We start from the raw sequence: 20514 nt of genomic DNA, 5'->3' as shown, positions 1-20514 counted from the left end.
GGGGAGGGAATGGAATTGGATTAGAGAAGTGGGTGGGGGTGCCTGGCTCTGGAAGAGGGGTTGGGGGATTGGGTTATAGTGAGAGGTTGGGGGGGTTCTGACTCTGGGGGAGGGGTGGGAGATTGGGTTATTATAGCAGGGAGCTGGGGTGCCTGGTTCTGGAGGAGAGGAAGGGGATTGGGTTAAGAGTGTGGGTGGGTGCCTGGCTCTGGGGGAGCGGGAGAGCGTTGAACCATGTATTATAAATGTTACCTATCTATCTATCTATAGCTATCTCTCTAGATAGATAGATAAACGTAAGTATATCATGTGTGTCTCTTTGCACTCCATCTGTGGCTCTTCATCCTTAATTGGCTGGCCATCCCTGAGCTAAGGGTTTCTCCTCTTAATACCTCAGGCTTGCTAAGTCCCAAATGTTGGTTACGTATAAAATAACAGGAAGTTTTAAAGCTGTGCAGTTGTTAGTTTGACTCAAATTTTGTGATATTAGCACAAATGAGAGAGCTGTGTGTTTGGGTTGGAAGAGCAGGAAGTTTAGCTGTGTAAGCAGGGACACCAGAGCAGTTTTTCTATGTTCTTTTTGCCTCCAGTGGAACTGCTTCAGGCAAAACATCTAAGAACTTTCTTATGTAACTCTCTTTCTCTTTTTAGCGTTTCCTGTAGAATTGACGTTTTTCTGACAGTGTGGGAGATGTAGCTGCTACTGCTTTCTGTTCCTATTTGTCAAAGGTGGTTTACAGATACACTCGTGCAATTTTTTACAAGTGATTCTACTTTTAAGAACCAGTGTGGGGGTTATGTTTGTCTCAGTGGGTCTAGATTAAAAGGGTTTTTGAAAGATTGTTTTTCCTAGCTGTCAGCCCTGAAAACTCCACTTGGGGATCTAAACATTAAGCAAAGTTCTTTCCTACTTCTTCATCAATGCCAGTAATAAAAGTTCCACAGATCATGTCATATTCTTTCTGTGAAATCTGTGCAAACCCACTGTGTTCTCAGGGTTAAGTGATTGGTCCTGTAATTAGCATATAGAAGGCAATTCTGTTAATATACCAGATAGGACATCATCCAGCATAGGCCATCAAGCTCTCACATGGAACCCGCAAGTTAAAAACAAAAGAGGAAGGCCTCGGACAACATGGAGAAGGTCTGCTGACATCGAAGGACAACAGCTGGGGTACTCCAGCCAGCTAGAAGTTTTGTCCCAAGACAGTGAAGTGGAAGAAACTTGTAGATGATCTATGCTGCACGCAGAGTACAAGGGTTAAGTAGTAATAGTCATATGTGAAATGGCGCATGTTTACTCAGTCTATCTGTTGCTTGCATCTATAAAAACTAGACCGCTGATTTTAGTGTCAGTTGCATTTTGGAATCGAACTGCTCTTCTGAGCTTTCTTTGCTTCTGGGACACTTTCTCCACCCACCTGCTCACTAATGTGTGAATGAAAAAATTAGGCCTGGATTTTTAATAAATACACATTCCCAGAAAGGAATGATGTGCTGGTAAAACTCTGCCGAAAAGTCTGCTGCAATATAGGAGAGCAGAAGAAACTTAAGAGTCCTCATAATACCTCTGATGATCAGTAGCTACTTACATTGGCACGGATCTCTTCTGACTTCTCCACCTGTCTTCTGGCATAAGTTGTTCAAGTGGAAGCAAGGGCTAAAGCTGGAAACATACCCAGGACTGATGAAAGGTTTCCTCTCCTTGTATGTCAATAAGACTGTTCATTTGTACACAAAATTAACTATAGTGTTTCATGCCCTGCTGGTGTGAAAAGCTGAGCTACTTAGTATTGTGATGGTACTGCTACAACAAACAAACTAATGCATTACTTACAGAGCTGTGAGAATTCAGGATGAACCACTGAAGTTTTCCATAATTTTCACTGTCTACATGTTTGTCCTGGGCTGTGGGAGGATGAGGCTAATACAGTTTTTATTGATATATGGAAACGTAAGGTATTGGTGACTGAGGCTTAACATTAGCATCACTTAGGGAGAGAAGACTACTACTCCTTTGTCAATGGTGGGAATGGTGGGGTTACAGCAGCTATCTGTCTGCTATAGTAAATGCACTGGCTAGGCGTGTGTTCCAATTGCCTCTGGATTTCCAAGAGAAAAAAAAAAGTCTTCAACTGGAAACAGTCTATAGCTGTTCTCAGTGTTTTTAATGCCTTCAGCTGGAATTGAATCGTCTTATTCTCAGCCATATGTATGGTACTGTCTGTGCCAATATGTATAGTTCCTCTTTTTTAATACAAATTAAAATATTTTGAACTGAAAAGTGATTAAGGTTCTTGTCAAACACTGGTCCCTTTGCATCCTCTAATCTTTAATGTTTCTATCTAGGTGGATTCTTGTTTCTTACTGTGGTAAGTAGCAACAAAGTAGATTCATATTGCATGGCTTTCAAGTAAAGCAGAGCAGTTTGTATCACAGCCAGCAGCGTATTTCATTTTTAAATAATTGCAATAATAATTTGTCTCCACCTGCATGCTAGATGGAATGTATATTTGCTCATAGCACCCACCACCATATCATGGTCTACACTGGAAATCTTTAGCGTGTTTAGACACTGTGTAGGGAACTAGGGTTAGCCTGTCCTGATTAGCTGATAGGAGTCTGAACAGAGTTTATCCTGTCGGCATCATATTGTACGACTCTATGTCCTCAGCTGTGTTTAAACTGGATTAAATTTTCTCATGTATGTGACCCCGTTGAAAGACATTGATGATTAGTCTTGTTTCTGAAGGAAAGGCAGCAGATCAAGTAAGATTTATTTAAATCTTACTCTTAATACAAGTTAAAATGTGCATTTATGTGGTGAGCAAACTGCACGAATGACTCTATTGCTGTAGTGACTGCAGTTAATCCAGAATCAGAAAATTGTGTGGTTAAAAAAACAAAAACAAAAAACCACACAGAAATGGAGGGCATTCTGTAGGGGCAGGGTGACCATATCTCCCTATGCCAAGTATGGGACAGGGAGATATTGGGCAGGGGTAGCAGCTCCTTTTGGCTCCACACAGCAGCTGTGCAGGTGGTCTTTCCACGCCACAGGAAGCTGGTAAGAAGGCGGCAGCTGCTGGTTCTCCTCCCGGCTCCCCTTAGGTGCCAGGAGCTGGGAATCGGGCAGCAGCTGCGTGGTTGGGCTCCTGTCTCCCTATGCGTTGGGGAGCCAGGAGTCAGGCAGCAGCCACACCAGTCTGGCTCCGGCCAGCCACTGGGAGCCAGGTACAGCTGCGTGCGTCTGGCTCCCAGCTCCCTGGAGCTGTGGGGAGCCAGGAACCAGGCGGCAGCTGCTCCCCCTGCAAATACGGGGCAATTAGCCCTGTTTTGAAAATAAATCGGGATGCCTTCCTGGGCACCTGAAATAAGGGGCTGTCTCACCTGAAACGAGATGGATGGTCACCCTATGTAAGGGAAAAGTTTTAAAACAACTTGTATTCTGAAGGAAAAGCAAGTAGTGATTTTTCTAAGGAGAATTTCTAAGGGGATGGAAATATATGTAATAAACATTCACACTAATGTCAAAGGGTGGACCAGTTTCAAATTAAAACTTCTCTTTGGTGCAGCTGGTTAAAAGTTTTTGGCCAAAAACCTGCCCAGAAAATGTGGTTTAGTTCCAGACAAAGTATTGTGGGGAAAGGCTTTTGCTGGAATACTGTGATTTTTTTTAATTTTAGTTGAAACTTCAGAACATTTTTGTTTTTTTAATTGAACCTTGTTGGGTTTTGAAAACAAATCCAAAACCATTCTTTAATCTCCGTTTTATTGCCACTGAATATAATGGGATGAATGATAGCTAGGTTGTGGATTTTCTCTTCTTCTCAACTGTAGCTTTCAAAAACTTTTCTAACATGGGAAAAGTTTGAGCAGCAAAAAGAAAAATAAAACTCTACAGGCTTGTCTACACTTGCCCCCAACTTTAAAGTGGCATGTTAATCAGGGTGATGGGAGATTACTAATAAAGTTTAAAGCTGCGAAGTTGCCGCGGGGGAAAATTAGTGTATTCATCGCAGCACTTCATTAGTAATCTCCCATCACCCTGATTAACATGCCCCCTTCGAAGTTGGGGGCAAATGTAGACCCAGCCTAAGTATGCCATTTTAAGTTTTCAAAAGTTGAAGAAGCTTCTCTCTCCATACTCAGGAAAAATAAAACAGGCTTTATTTATTTATTTTTTGCCTGTTTCCTCAACTGGCATGGTGAAAATAATTTAGATACAGGTAACTGCACTTGTGGGAGCTAGTGAACTTTCATTATTCAAGTTCTTGCAAGCTAGGGAAGTCTGTGGAGTTTCTCTGTTTACAGTGCAGTTGGAAATTATTGGCTTTTAGCCTTGTAAAAGATACCTATATGAACCTAAATTTTATGCAAACTTATGTTGACTGTCTCATGTGAAAGCCATATTTTTGAATGGTTGGAACAAGACTGGGCAGTGTTATGGAGTGGGATAATGCAGATGTTAGATTATATGGATTTCTCCCAACAGCCCTACCCTGTGACAGCATGTGGAGAGTGGGCTTAAAGAAATCTGGCTTGACAGTAATACAGTCTGCTGCACAGTAGGATACTTCAGCATTTTATGACCAACCTGTTGTGCATATTACGAAAATTGACTCTACTGACTTAGTTTTTCAGGCATACAATGATACTGATTTATAGGGCTTTGATAACAAAGCCATATTCTGGCTGTAAGCTAAGTACCACAGGTGGAGATGATAGGAGAGTTGTGAACATTTCATCTTATGATATTGCCAAGTCTGATACCTGGAGTTAGGGCACAATCTGAGGGCTGAGCTCATTTTATACAGGGCAGGAAGGCAGTGCTGTGTGAGATGGGGAGTTTTGTTAATGTTTAGATTAGAAATGGGGGCCCCTAAGAAAAGATTTCCGGGGGAATTATCAGACCTTCAGGCAGGGCAGGGCCTAGAAGCATGGACACAGGGTAAACTTAGGGAGAGGACATCGGCAATTGTGAAAGTGAAGGAAACGGGTGACCTATGTGGCTCAAGTTTATTTTGGGAATAAAGTCAGGGAAATGTGGAGTTTACTCAGCTATTAGAGTGTAGTTAATTAATCACTGGATTAGTATATGTCATAGAAATTGAACTGTAAATAAGTCAAGCCTCAAATGTGCCTCAAATGGTTTCCAGGTGCCTTCTCCATTTTTAAGTGATTATTGCTGGGTGGGTCATCTTACTTTTAAAGATGCCACCAATTGAGGAAGTCCTGCTTGAATAGGCATGGCAAATTACAGCAAGGTGGAAAAGTAAACATCTTTGAATATCTGACTTGACAACAGCTGTCAAAAAAAATTAGCTTGTTTCCTGTTGCATAACTTTCCCCAGTAATCAGGGACGAGAGATTCAGCTTTATTAGTTGACCTATAACCATTCCAGTACAGGTGTTGTTATTATGGCCCATAGGTATAAAGTTGAGATGAAACTGCCATTTTAGAGAGAGCATAGAAAGGAACAAATGTATATACGGCACTTATTTTGTGAAGTGACTTTGTACATGCTGCAGAATCTTCCCTAAAATAACATTTTACAGGAGTAAGCCAGAGTAGTAGTAATTCTCCCTCCCCTGCCCAAAAGGTGCTTTGCGAGCTGCTGCATTTCAAAGGTTCTCTATCCCAAAACATTTTGTAAAATAATACACTTTTAAAAGTGACCACTTTTAAGCATAGATTGTAAAATGGATACAGATAGTAATAAATAGCTGGCTTGGTAAAGCATCACAGCATCGTCAGGGTGTAGGCTCTAAAGTGCATGCTTAAAATTAAAACTGGAGGGTGAATTAGCCAAAGGGGGTGGGGGAAACAGACCAAGGATTCTGGTAGGAAACCAGCAGACTGACTTTCTAATGTAGATAGCAAGAACACAGCAAAGGACAAACACTTTTAAGTGAAATGGATGGGAAAACCTCTTTAATGAGAAAATCACCCTATACAGTTCCAGTTTACAGGTATAAGTATACAGGGAATTTAGAAGCACTGCCACAAATAATATGCTATTGAAAAAAATGTAAGCAAATTTGTACATAGATGATAAGGTGCAATCTGTACCTTCTTAGATAAGTCCATTAATTCAACATCTCATTTCATAGGCACATTGAATCACTTAAATTCCAGTAGGGCAAGGCTGTGCAGTGAAAAACAGGTATGGTGCATTGACTATGAGGCTTGTAATCCCCATTTACTACTCTAGAGCTCAAGCTAGAAGAAAATCCCTTCACAGAAATAAACACAAGCCATAGCAAGCACAGTGAAAGCATAAATTTTAAGTGCAGTCACAATGACTGGCAGAGACGAAAGCACACCGTGCCAATCCTACCAACCTCAGCGTGCCACATGCGAGCAATAAACTGTAGATGGCAATTATGGAGCAGTAGCAGTCTTACCAGAAAGCTCCTTAATATCCCTTGTATCTTAACAGCAGAGAACTGTCATATAGTTCCATGTATATGAGGGAAGAGAGAGAATTTCCTGTAGCATAGCTTTAAAGAAGTGATGCAAAAGTGGCTGGATCAGCAGATGCTGCTGCTGCAACAAGAAACCCTGTTCCCAAAGAGAGCCATTGAGGTTCCCTGCTCATACACCTCAAGTAGGAATGTGGGGGGTGGGGGTGAGAGGGTGGAATTAAGGCAGTTGAGGTTGTTTCTTTTAAAACAGCTTTTGGTGACAGTGCTCCTGGGAGCTCAGCTGGCTGGAGCTTGAAGAAATTTAATTTCACAAGGGAGGAAAAAATATTTTGGGCAAAATGAATGAATATGGACTTTGACGTTTAACACTTTTTCTACTTGTTCATAATCTGTGTATAGTGGAAACAAACACGGGGTCCTATATTTAAAGAAAATAAACAACCTACCCAAATACTTGAAAGGCTGCCTCTTACTACCCCACACGCCAACTGAGGTCTACCTTCTTCATTTGATAGGACTTCCTCTGCTATCTGTGATACTATATGTGCTGCTTGTTGGCCTGGGAAGGGGCCAAGTGCCTCCATCCTCAAAGGTACTTAGGCTCCTTGCCTTCCAGTGAAATCAGTGGAATGCCTCTGAGAATTGGACCACAATTCCTTGAAGTTAAAGATAGGAGTAGAAGCTGCTGCAAATTATAATCATGCTGTAGCTGTCGTGGTCAGTGTCCCATTTTGAAGAATGCTCCACTGGCTCACCAAGGACCCAGGGGCTGCAGCAAGGACACACAAAAATCCCTGGGCCTATGACAACTTTTCTTGCAGTTACTCTCCTAGGGTTGGACACAGTAAACATTTTGCATCTCTGTCTATCTTTGTATCTTGTGCCCCCAAAACTGTAATTTGAGGCACTTCTTGGGTGGGCCAGGAGTCAGCAGAACGGACAGTTTGTTCCGTATGTGCAAGTACAGAAAAATTCTAAGCATGGAAAAATTGCTTTTACCTACTTCAGATTCTGTGGGCAAAGTGGTCTTGAAGGGGCAGATAGATGCTGCCTTTGCTTTGGCTGTGGGAACATGGAAGGTGGTGGAGTACTGGAATGGGTTATTTAAAGGGGTGGTGGAATCTTCATCCCTAAAGGTTTTTAAGTCCTGCCTTGACAAAGTCCTGGCTGGGATGATTGACTTAGGGTTGATCCTGCTTTGGGCAGGGGGCTATGGCCTCCTGAAGTCTCTTCCAGCCCTAGGATTCTATGATTCTAACATGGAGGCACCCTCCATACAGCCTCTCAGCTCAGCATTCACCCATAAGTTGCCCTATGGGGCTTGGGAGCTGTCTCTACTGAAATGCACAGTAAAGAAAAGCTGGATGCCATAGTGGGCAGACTCCTGCTGTACCACCATCTTCAAATCAATCCTGAATCCCCTATTTCTCCCAACACTTTAAACTTTTACATTCCAAGGTTCTAAATATATATTCAGTAACAGACTGCTATTAAATTTAGTCTACAAAACTCTTTGGTCTGGCACTGCTTATAGAAGCTTAAATGTTGCATAGCAGTTTACAATTATTTTTAAATCCATCATAACAAAAGTTTGATAATACTAGCACATTTCCTGCAAATATCTCAGAGGTGAGTAAAGGCTATCATCATCTGACCCATACAGCGAGATGAGGCTACCTGCACAAGACCAGTCCATGACAGAGTTTGGAGTATGATCCAGGTCTCCTGACTCCTTGTCCTTGGTGTTACCACTATGCTTATTACCCTTCAGAGTTTATCTAGACTATGATTTAAAGGTCTGTTTTTAACAAACTATCATTCTACATGTTATAAAAATCTCCTGAGAGTGAGGAAGTACAGACTGCGTGTTGGAGCCTGGACGAACTCCCATATGGATAAGTAAAAATGAAGGTGGGTCCTGCTATGACCACGAAGGCTGAAAAATAGTGGGAGGCATTTTCAGAGACAAGTCACGGTGCTCTGCTTGGGAAAAACTTTCCAAAGTGTCCCATTTTTCAAAAGTGACTTAGGAGCCTGAGTCTTATTGAAAATCAGCAGGATTCTGGCCCACATATTTGAAGTGCCTTTGACTTTCAATGAGATTTGGGCTTCCAAGTTACTACAGTATTTTTGCAATGTTACCCTTAATTCGTCAGTGAGCCCCTGAATAATGGATCACTTCTTTGGAGGCTTTAAAAGTAGGGGTAGGGGGTTTGCTCTACCGTGGTACTATTTTAACATAGACTCCATTTTTTGGTCCTAATGTCGCTACAGATGTCAGCTGCAAAGGAATCTGAAAAAGAGGAAAGGAGTTACATATTTTATACACTTTTTCTCTCTCTGTGTAAAAGATTCACAAGTACAAACTGATGATGTTTTCAGTTTCCTTTGAGATTCTCATACAGGCCTTTTTACAGCCAGTTGTTGGCAGTAAAATGGTGAAAATAATTTATGCCTAGAGGGTTAGACAATGGATGCCAGGTATTGTACAGATTTAACTGAACTGCTGTAAGCTCTGGAGCTGCTAAATACACAGTAGGTGCACATACAAGTGCCAACATAGTCTGATATATATGCTGGTGTAAACTGACTAGTTACACCAGGGGAGGATTGGAGATGTACTTTTATCTTTTATAGATGTTTAATTGATAAATGGCGAATCAAATTATATTTTGATTAAAATGTCATTCAGGACTGCTGCCACTTTTATTATACGCATGTGCCTGTTACAGTTTTTTCCAATGATTGCACTCTGACATCTCACTGACCTTCTGTTCAACAGTCTGTCATTTGACAAGTAACTTGACATGTGTAAGCCATATATACAAACCTGGGTCTCAGAGCTGGTTTCAAATTTGAACTTCTGCAAGATCCGCAGCAGGGTCATTTTCATCTCTAGCAAAGCCAGCCTCATGCCAATGCAGCTCCGTGGGCCTGTCCCAAATGGGAGGTATGCAAAGGGATTATGCTGCAGTTTGGCCTCCTCTGTGAACCTGCATGGTGGGCAAATTGAAAGGTAACTAAAGAAATGGTTTTCATACTGATGTGACTTTTTTTTTTCTCCAATTCACATCTTAGAAAGGTGGAGTTACTGGTCTCAGTAAACAATTCTGAAGAGGACCATTAGCAGACTCTGCTCTAAACTAAAACAGCCTCTGTCAATGAGCAGTTCTTCTAGCAGGACAAACAGACTTTTTCATGTTTAAATGTCTGTCTTTAATCAACTGCCCTCACTGAACACTCTCATTATCTGAGGAAAGCATGGGACACTAAATGAAGGGTTTTTAGTAACCCCAACCCTCTGCATTAAGCTAATGGTGAAATTCGTGCTTCATATGCCAAGAGCAAATGGCTGAACCCTGATCTAGAATGAGCAAGAATGCAGCCACCAGGTTGCAAAAGAAATGTAAATTGGTAGAGCCTGCATGGGACTTTCATCAGGACATACAATGAGAAAAGCAGGGACCTGGTTGGTTGAAGGTGGCAGCTCATGTTGCACAGGTGTATCCCGCTATTTTATATGTGGCCTATCCATTAAAGAAGCAGGAGATTTTATTTGTTAGTTCAAACTGTAAGCATGTATGTGCTTAGAGGTGCCCGGTTCAATTCCTGGTACTGACTAAGGTGGTTGTCATCCAGGAATGAGTAGCGAATTCTTTATAAAGAATAAAAGCATTAGAAGTAAAAGGCACAATTAACAACAGTAAGGGTGAATGACCTCTGTGAACCAGGCAAGGGCTGGAAACACTCTCTCTTTCAGTCTTCAAAGGGGGATTGACTGCTTTTTTGGAAGGTGTTTTAGCCAGGCAAGGGACTGGGCTCCGTGCACTCAACAATCCAACAGACATCTATGGCCTTCTAGCGTAAAAATTCATGCGCGTGCTAGAACAGAAGTTAGCAACCCCTGGCAAAAGTGGCACACAGGCAGATTTTCATCGGCAGGCAAGGTGGGCACTCAGCTCCGCCCTTCCTCCCCCATGTAGCTAGGAGCTTCCTCAAAGCCATGCCATCTGTGGACTAACACAAGACCAGCTAATGCTACTAACCACCACCTAAACAATAAAGCTCTGCATCTTCATGTATTTATTAATGAAGCTGTTGTAAGTAGGACTATCAGTGACCTTATAAAGTATTACCAGCACTCACACCGTACATAGAGGTAAAATTTTGGCACTCGGCCTCAGAAAGGTTGCTGACTCCTGGTTTAGAAAAACAATAAAATTTCAAAAGGTGCTGTCGTCTAGATATCTGCTCTTATGGAGACAGGATCTCCTGTGCAGTAGGAAGCCCTAGGCTGCTGTGCCACCACAGAACTACCCAAATACCAACTGAGCCATCCACACGCCTGTAAGGACACTTGTACTGGTGCAAACGGGGTAGGAGTGGGGTGGGTAACGAGACTCTCTTCCCCCGCATACTTGCATACCCTATGTAAGGACCAGCCACAGTTGCAGCCACTGCACTTGGTTGGGAAAGAGCCAGAGAAAAGCAAGGAGCACAGCAGGACTTGAATGTAATGAGTGCTCTTGAAGGCTATTTCAAGACTGATTGCTTAGCCTGGCAAAGAAAATCATCATGTGCTGTTCTTGTATTAATGATCACTCAAGGGCTCAAAGGGAGAGTGGGACCCCATTGTATTAAGCACTGTATTAATAAATGGTAGACACCTCTTGTCTCAGGACAGAAGGGACTTGATCAAGGTATTCAGAATGATGGCAGGGCAGGGAAAACTGTCCTGTCTCCCCATGTCGGTATGGCCTTTGACACAAGGATAAGGGGATTCAAAGATCACTTTTGGTCTGATAATGTCTGCAACTGAAGGACCATGGCTTTTCCATGCAGTTGGTCCACAAACAGAACTGAGTTAAGACCCAGAGGATGAAAGAGAGAAAAGCTTTACAGGAAAGTCTGTCCTGTACACCAAATGAAGAACTTGGAATCCTATCTTGTTCCCATTGAAGACAGAACTCCCATAGGTTTCACTGGTATAGGATTAGGTACCTGAGAGCCCACCCAGACCTCAAACACAAGGCCTGCTCTGAAACAGCCCTGGGCTGGAGGAGAATTCTGGGTCATTACATGCAAATGAATACAACAGGTAGCCTATTCTGATTCAGAATTTCTAGATACAGGTGTAATCCAAATACCATCTATTAAACAGGAATAGGGTAGACAAGAGGGGAAGGGAATACTCAAGCCAAACAGACAACCACATGTGTTTGTGTTTAAGGCTTATTTACCTGTAGCCACCTATTTTGGTGGAGGGTGATGTTGGATAGGGGCTAACTTGTCTACCTCTCTGTGGTAACAGCCGGTTGCTGTGGCTGTGTGGATGCAGGAATTACACAACAACGGGAGGTTAGTGGTGTGTTCATTTGCATATCCACACCCAGAATGCTCTTCTGCTACATGGGCATGGCGTCCTGGGAACAAAGTGCTTACACACAGCACTCTTTGTTTTAATTAACCATATGAGAAATGACATTTAAGGCAGGTCTTTGGTGTGTAGGGGTCTAAATATGGCCAGTTATACAAGAGATGCTGAACATTATCCCATGTACCTTTCAGGAATGAATTTCTCAGGTTCTGGCCAGAACTCAGGGTTATAATGTAGGTGTCCAACAGCAATTTCCACTGTAGCTCCAGCTGGAATATGCTGCCCCATCACTACACAGTCCTTCGATGTCTCTCGAGTGAACCTGCAATAATTAAATGTCACCACAGAGGAGTCAAGATAAAAGTAAAAAGGCAGGGTGTTGCAAAGCAGCCCTAGAATAAATCATCTCTGTTGGTTTTACGATGATTAGGGAAGCAAGATAGTGGCTAAGCAAAGCACCAGTTACTTTTCAGAAAAAAAAATATGGCATTTAGAATTACCTGCACAATAAAAACAGAGCATGGCAGTTTCAGGGAATTGCATAGGCAAAATAAGGAGCCTTGCAGCACTAGACTAGCAGTTGGAATCCATCCCAAATTGGCTACTATTGGGCTACGGGTGGGTCTGGTAGTACTATTATTACAGGTCCCTAACACTTTATTACACTCTGTTTTCATTTGCTTATAACGTTAAATTTCTTGTTTAGACTCTTAAGTCCCCATGCTAGGTGTGTGCTTCAAGTGGGATTTTTTTTTTCTGGAAATTTCAGCTAAAAGAGTTTAGTAGTTTCTAAGCCTGCATCTACACTACGAGATAAAAATCAAGTCTTTTTAAAATAGATTTCCTAACACTGAGTTTTACTGATTTGATTTTGAGCAGCTTCACTTTCCCACATGCTCCCCACAAAATCGACATTGTTGCCACACACAAGTAGCATAAATCGCACTTAAATTGAGTGCTGCAGCAATGCGTTGTGAGAACCTATCCGACAGTTCCCTGAGCCTGACTGCATCCTGGCCCCATGAGTAGATGTGGGTATATGATGACATCTTCCCACATTTCATTCGCCTCTTTCCCTGCCATGTTAAATATGTTTAAGTAGACACGGTTGCTACATGAAAACTCGAATGGTTCATCAGTAATGGCTTGTAGCAGCTAAAAGACAGTACACTTTTGACAGCCACGAAAATTGTGACCACCCACGGAGGCCCTTTCAGGATCTTGTATCTGGATTTAGGCCTCCTACCAAAAAAAAAAAGACCGTTATGTCTAAGTAGACACAGTTGCTACACTGAAACGTGAATGGTTGAGCAAGCTAAAAGACCCCAGACTACAGCCAGGTTTGGACGAGGAAAGAAGACCCTAAGGACATGAATAGGTCCCAGTGCAAGCCTTACTTTGACAACTGTGGTAATTGTATAGCTAATACATTGCCCTCATCGACACCTGTATGGCTCGGGGTGGCTACAAGAGCCCCAGCTACAGCCAGCCCCGAAAACCGTGTCTACCAAGGGAAACGTCCCCTGGGTGGCTAAAAGGTCCCTGGCTACAGCCAGCCCCACAAATCGTGCCCCTCAGTGCGCGCAAGCTGCCTGGCACCTTGCGTAGCATGTCCTTTTATTGGTTTGGGGTAAAGCCACGTGATGCATCTGGGTGTGGGAATGTTCCAGACTGTGTGGCATCTCTGGGGGTAGGGAAAGGAGGGGATTTGGGGGTCAGGCCAATATGTAAATGGCTGAAAACAAGTTTCTCATAGTACCAGACAAGCATGAACCCACCCACAGACTAGCTGATACATGATACAGGGGTTGGCGGCTGGCACCAGGCAGCGCAGAAAAAAAGCCGCTAGCAGGGGTATACAAGGAAGCACAGACCCCCACAGCTGTGCTACTACCAAAGAAAAAGAGAGAATTTTTTTTAAGCTTCTCATGACCGTACAGCCACGGGCTTGCAGGCACTGAATTGCAGCAGTTTTCCTGTTGCCTATGTCTTCTGCACCTGAGAGCACTGGAGATGTAAGAGGCCAGAGCAGAGAATTGTGGGGCACATACAGGACACCTGTGGAAGCTAATGAATTTGATTTATAGACATAGCACTGCCTCACTACCCTTCATTCTGAATTTTAAATTCAAACCGAATGCTACACCTGGCAGGTTACTTCAATTTTAGGATTTTGGTATTATGTCGATTTCAGTCGTCCATAAATCGAGCTAATGGAATTTGCAGTGAGGACAGGCACTTGGAAAAATCAGGCTAACTGACTTAAAATCCATTTTATCTCATAGTGTAGATGCAACCTAAGAATGAAGGTAAGGGGAGATACATGGGTTGGGCCACATCAAAAATTTCTGGAGATATTTTCCTTGAGAAGCACTGCATCCCCATGCTCTGAAGCAGGGCCTGGCATTTGGCAGAGGCTGACCTTTGTACCCAGCTGTACGATTGATACCTTTCTGACAATTTGGCCAAGATTTAAGCTTTTGAAAAAATGGCCGTTTGCAATGCTTGGTAGATATCTGCTAGTGCTTAACAGCTGAAATCTGCAAAGGCAGTTGCAAGGGGCATGCTCCAGCTCAGGCCTAAGCAGAACTTTCTGCACCTATAGCTCTGGGCTGCTACAGGCTGACTCCAGACATTGGAACTGAATCAGGAGCATGTTTCTCCGATACTCTCAGTGCCTCTGTTGGACTCAGGTGATGAGGGAGAAGATAACTCCTGAGCTGAAAGCAAGGGGGATGAAAACTGCCCCAGAGGAGGCGACACGGGGGGGAGGGGCAGGAGGGACCAGATTAAGATTGGTTTAATTTTAAGCACTCAAAGAAGGAGTAATAATTCAAGAGTACCCAGGTGCCTAAATCACTGAGATGCTTTTGAAAATTTTATCCTTCATCTTGCAGTGCTTCAATTTCTCAACTCTAAAATGGGATAATATTTCCTTTCTCACATCCGTCAGCTGTCTTGTCTGTTTAGGGAGTAGACTTAAAGACTTTTTTCTTACTACATGTGGGAATGCCAGGCAAAATAGGGGCCTGGTCTTGACTGGGGCCTGTAGGTGCAGCAGTAGTACATGAACAATCTCAGAAGAAACCAAAGACTACATGGACCCCAGAGACTGAACTATCTTTAAATAGTGCTTCCTCCAGATCAGTCATGACCTTGTTATTGGGGCTGTACCCATGATTACTGTGCCTGCAGCGTACCTACTTAGTGAATAAATAGAAGATTTCAGCTCCTAGGACTGTGACTTTGGCACTATTCACAGCATTAAATTTTCTTTCACACAAAATCAAACAAAAATAGGTATCTAAGAGCCAAAACCTGGAGAAAAATATTGCCAACTCCTTTCTGCTGACAAGTGAATAGGGTTATTGGTGTAAGGTACTGGGCCACCCACTTTGCAGAATGAAGGTCTCTATTCACGTTTTTAAATCTCTCTCACGTGGTAGGAAAATTATTTGGTTGGCTACTGAATTTTCACTATTTCTTTGTGTTCTGGAATATAGCACTATTCTTGTCTTATGTATCTGGCATCGTTCCAATGCCCTGGACCCGAAATAGAGATTGATGGCAACCACAAATGACAGCAGTGGAAGCTTCAAAATAACTTCCTTCTCCTCTAATCCTGTCTCCCATCTGACAGACATGGTTTCCCAGTGTTTCAGATAAAGTTGCAATTCAAATGCTGCTGATGGTTAACAGGCACCAGAACTTCCATTTATATACCATGGTTTTCAGAGTAAAATGCTGTTGTTTATGATCAAGCAAAATTAACGCTTATATCCTGTGCAACTCCATAGAGAATCTTGGAAGATCCTGGCCCCAAATCTTGGGGGCAAGTAAAAGAGGGGGTTGATTTTTCAGCTACTTTATTTTCAAGGTACTTTTTACTATAGAATGGGATTTTCCAAAGCGCTCAGCATTAGTCTAACTCGCTCCCACTGAAATCCAGGGGAGCTTTACCACTGGCTTCAACAGAAGCTGAGTTAAGTCAGTGCCAGTTTGCTTCTGATAATCACACTTTGAGAGCTGAGATTTGTGCTCTGTTACCAGTTTTGTGATCTTACAGAGTCTGGTGATTTCTTTATTCTCATCCACCTTTTTGAAGTAAACACTTGCCCCGAGAAATTATTTAGTATCAGTTAAATAAAGTTTCTAATAACCACTGGATGGGATCACTAGAATCAGCGTTAACAGTAAAGTATAAAAGCAGAATACTACACTATAGAGTGAGCTATCTATAGCACATAATTGAATTCATGTTTTTGAATGCAGCAAGGGATGTGCAAAATCTTCAGGAGATCAGAGGTTTAATGGGATAACTGGCCTACTCAGTCAGTAGGCTAGGTAAAATCTACACTGAGCTCTCTGGAGTGGAGCAAAGAGGAGCCACCTGAATTCCTAAGGGTAGTTTGCTTCAAAGATACCACAGCTCCTGGGCTCAGAAGCCTGAATAACAGTGAAAATAACTTCTTGACCACCTGGCTTTGAAAAGTCTGCATTTAAGCAGACTAGGATTAGCCAGCCTTCTTCATTGGGCCCCACTGTATCTCTCACGTGCAAAACCAGCACTGATAGCTATGTGGAGGCCAAAAGCATGGGACAGACAGAAATCTGCTATATTTAGCTAAGGATGTACTGTCTTGGAGCAATAGGGAAAAGACATACCTGAATGCAGGAGGGTACATGCGCAATGTTTCTGCAATCACCATATCCAGGTAAGGGAGCTCTTGGACATTTTGGCAGTCAGGGACATCCTGGAGAAAGGAAGAAAGACAGCATTAAGCACTAGAAACCACTGGAGATGTGGAGAAGCCACCTTGGAGCCTTTATCAATGCCCCCTAGAATGGTGCTCCATGGTGAATTTTTCCAGGGCAAGATGGTGGCATTCAAAGATGCTCCAATAGTGTGCCTGGGGAACCTTTGCTGCAAAGTTCTCCATTAGCAGCTACTTGTGCTGTTCCAATGGGCCATGGTAGTGGATAGGGATGGGAGAATTCTATTTCCTCACATGATGATCTCTTGTGCAAACCTTGTTTCTGTGCTCCTGGTGTAACAGATCTTGAGTTGGGCCTAATTTACATATTCCTGAAAATGTACACACAGTTGACAGAAAGCATCATAGAAATTAATACAACTGATAAATTTACATGCTAAAAAAGAGAAAACAAGCAATAATGGAACAAACAAGTAATAAACCTCCAACCCTAAAACAGAGAGCCAGAGAGAACAAGAGAAAACCTCAGGGAGATACTATATGTCATTATTCAGTTCTGTCAGCAGAGGGCAGAGAAAGTACATCTAAAAAGTTCCCCAGTAGAGCTGAGTACAGTTTAATTTAAAAGATCTCCTTGTCTACCCTTTAAAATCTGACATGGAGTGCACTAGAAAGACACAATCCAGACTAGAATAAAACTGAAGATTTGGGGCCCATGAAGTTCACAGCAGGTACTGGATTCTCTCAATTTTTCATTTACTGCATCAGCTGTCATATATAAAGCATTATTTTACTGAATTTTCATTTGCAAAGGTATGTTACACACAAAATAAAAAGCAGTCAAGTAGCACTTTAAAGACTAGCAAAATAGTTTATTAGGTGAGCTTTCGTGGGACAGACCCACTTCTTCAGTCCCACGAAAGCTCACCTAATAAACTATTTTGCTAGTCTTTAAAGTGCTACTTGACTGCTTTTTGTTTTGATAGTATATAGACTAGCACGGCTTACTCTCTCTTACAAAATACTAGGCAGAGAACAATTCCACATAGTATGCAGATAATATGTGCAATAAAATGAGAATGCCTGCCTAGATTAAACCATCCCTTTGATATAGAGCTAAGAGCATGTGCCACTTCGGAATTCCCAAGGGCTGTTCAAACTCTGATGAATCCATCTATGAGGAAGATAAAGTCTATTACCCTCATTTTTCAGAAGGGCAATGGTGGCAGAGAGTCTACGTAAGATATTCAGATCTACACTGGAGCCAAACAGGGCTACTGTTCGTCTCTAATATAAAAGCATGTCTCATGGCTAGTCAATATAATATGCATCTTGTCCCTTATTTCATCAATAATCTGTTATTATTTCTATTACAATAGAGCTGACTCCTCAAAACAAGACTAGGGCCTCACTGTGCTAGGTGGTGTACAAACCAGACAGTAAGTGCTGACAGTTTTAATAGACCAGATAATCAAAAGCTAGTCAGGAAGAAGTATTATTAGTTCCATTTTACAGACAAATAACACAGAGAAATCAAATGATTTGTCCAAGGTCACAGAAAGTCAATGGGAAAGCCTGGATATGGAGTCAGATCTCCTGAGTCCATGTTCAATGCCATCGCCGCAAGGTCATCCTTTCTCTCTGGATTATACAAAGAATCCTACACAAGGGTACACATGAAGTTAAGTCCCTTTGTTTTTAGCTTTCATCCATTTATACTGAAAAATCTCCACGTTTTACGAAAGCTAATATTTGTTTTCTACAGATGTGGATGAGTAATCTGGATGAACCCTGGGCTCCCCACTCCAGAAGGAGAGATGGGGGCTTGGTAACCTGAACATCCTGGGGAACCAAACTGCCATTTCTCCTTCTGGAGTGTGCCCAAAAGCAGTTGAGTTGCACAATGCAGGGTAAGTAGTACCTTTACAGCATTAAATCACAGCATTCACCTGCTGTTACTTTAATACTCTTCTCTCTGTCTGTTGGTTCTGTCCTCCGATTCCCTGATATTAGCCCTAATATTTACCCCAAAACTGTGAAGTTAATTTCACCTGTTTTTTCTTTCTTTTTTCTTTTTAATGTTTGTAATAAACTCCAATTGACTGCAGGGAAATTCCAAACAAAATAAAATTAAACGCAAAGGGATTTGGATATAGTATGTAATGGTCATGATTTTGTATCACAGACTTCATGTCTCTTCCCCTTAAAACTAACCTTTCCCTTGTATTTTCCACATAATTCTCTTTATTTTTTTAAAAAAGTGTAGATAAGCACCTTTGCCCTCTTCCTGCATTCCTTCAACTCTCCCACTGATTTCAATAGGTGTTTTGGGTGAGCAAAGAATTTAGCTCAAAGTGAATTCAGTTGGTACTGACTTCTAGAGCCAGGCTCAGTCTGTGGTGACCCTCCTGTGAGCTCTTTGCTTACTTCTGTAATCATTGTGATAGTGACAAGGTAACCCGGTACACTAAGTAAGCTTTAATTCAAACCTTACATAAAGAGATAATATTAAATTATGAAAACTTTTTTTTTTGTTATTTCAAATAGTTTCGGTTTCTTTTGGGAATTAGCAGTCTAGAAAACAAAATAAACATATGATATTTTTTATGCAAGAAAACTGGTTTTGTTTACGTAAGAAAGAAGAGCCAAGCTAATAACTAAGAGTGTGAATACTTGCACTTCAGTGAAATCATATGTCAGATGCTACATAATTGTTGGCATTTTCATGCTTCAAACTTCAGAGTAGCTTAGTTTGAAGAATTTATTTCAGCAGCTGTTCACACAGTCTGATCCTTGGCTGGGTGTCATACACGTAAGCCAGACATCCCTGCTGAGGAGGGACTTTCCTGATATTTTTGTAACAGAATATTTTCCACTTGGGTTGTGACTCCCTCAAAAACAAAAAAAAATTAGCCAACTTTATTTCAGAGGCACTGAAATATTCAAATATCCTTAATTATAACATTTAAATATTGGCAGGCTTGGCGGAGAGAGAAGCGGGTTTCCGTGCAAAGATGCCTCTTGAACCCCCTGTGTATAACATCTGTACACTGAATGTTACTCAGTGCTGAGTATGTTTTAGTCCAGAAATAGATTGTTTCTTAGAGAATGCATGAATTACTGCATATAATAAAACACCCAGGCTATGTCTACACTAGCCAAAAACTTTGAAATGGCCATACAAATGGCCATTTCGAAGTTCATTAATGAAGCACTGAAATACATATTCAGCACCTCATTAGCATGCGGGCAGCCGCAGCACTTTGAAATTGATGCGGCTCACCGCCACGCGGCTCATCCAGACAGGGCTCCTTTTCGAAAGGACCCTGGCTACTTCGAAGTCCCCTTATTCCTATAAGCAGATGGGAATAAGGGGACTTCGAAGTAGCCGGGGTCCTTTTGAAAAGGAGCCCCGTCTGGACAAGCTGCGTGGCGGCGAGCCGTGTCAATTTCTAAGTGCCGCAGCTGCCTGTATGCTAATGAGGCACTGAATATGTATTTCAGTGCTTCATTAGTAAACTTCGAAATGGCTGTTTGTATGGCCTTTTCAAAGTTTTTGGCTAGTGTAGACAGGGCCTCAATATTTTAATGTTGGGACCATTGCATTACACAAAGATTCACCTTTCTTTATATTTCAATAGTTTTCACAGTGTTTTTATATCTTTACTAACTTAGAAGCAAGTGTAATCCATTGAGGTATTTTTGGCCATTGTTCACTGACATTTTTTCCTGTTTATCACAGAATCACAGGGCTGGAAGGGACCTCAAGTGGTCATCTAGTCCAGCCCCCTGCTTCAAGCAGGATCAACCCTCATTAATGGATCCTCGCCAGGACCTTGTCAAGCCGGGACTTAAAAACCTCCAGGGATGGAGAATCCACCACTTCTCTAGGCAACACATTCCAATGCTTCACCACCCTCCTGGTGAAGTAGTTTTTCCTAATATCCAACCTACACTTCTCCCTCTTCAACTTCAGACCATTACTCCTTATTC

The 20514-nt window shown here is 42.1% G+C and overlaps 1 protein-coding gene across 1 annotated transcript in view; it reads right to left on the bottom strand.

Moving 5' to 3' along the window:
- Positions 1–5832: 5832 nt before the first annotated feature.
- TBXAS1 (thromboxane A synthase 1) overlaps positions 5833–20514 on the bottom strand; it is a 353481-nt gene continuing 338799 nt past the window's right edge. The window contains exons 10-13 of the mRNA XM_074983822.1: positions 16472–16560; positions 11991–12128; positions 9260–9422; positions 5833–8722 (exon numbers count right to left, since the gene is read on the bottom strand). Of these exons, the coding sequence (XP_074839923.1) occupies positions 8648–8722; positions 9260–9422; positions 11991–12128; positions 16472–16560 (465 nt within the window). The 3' untranslated portion in view covers positions 5833–8647. The remainder of the gene's footprint in view (positions 8723–9259; positions 9423–11990; positions 12129–16471; positions 16561–20514) is intronic.

Source organism: Carettochelys insculpta, chromosome 1 (genome assembly GCF_033958435.1).
Source record: "Carettochelys insculpta isolate YL-2023 chromosome 1, ASM3395843v1, whole genome shotgun sequence".
In the NCBI taxonomy this organism is placed as follows: domain Eukaryota; kingdom Metazoa; phylum Chordata; order Testudines; family Carettochelyidae; genus Carettochelys; species Carettochelys insculpta.
The sequence above is the reverse complement of the archived record's forward strand: the minus strand, read 5'-3'. Positions and strand labels throughout refer to the sequence as shown.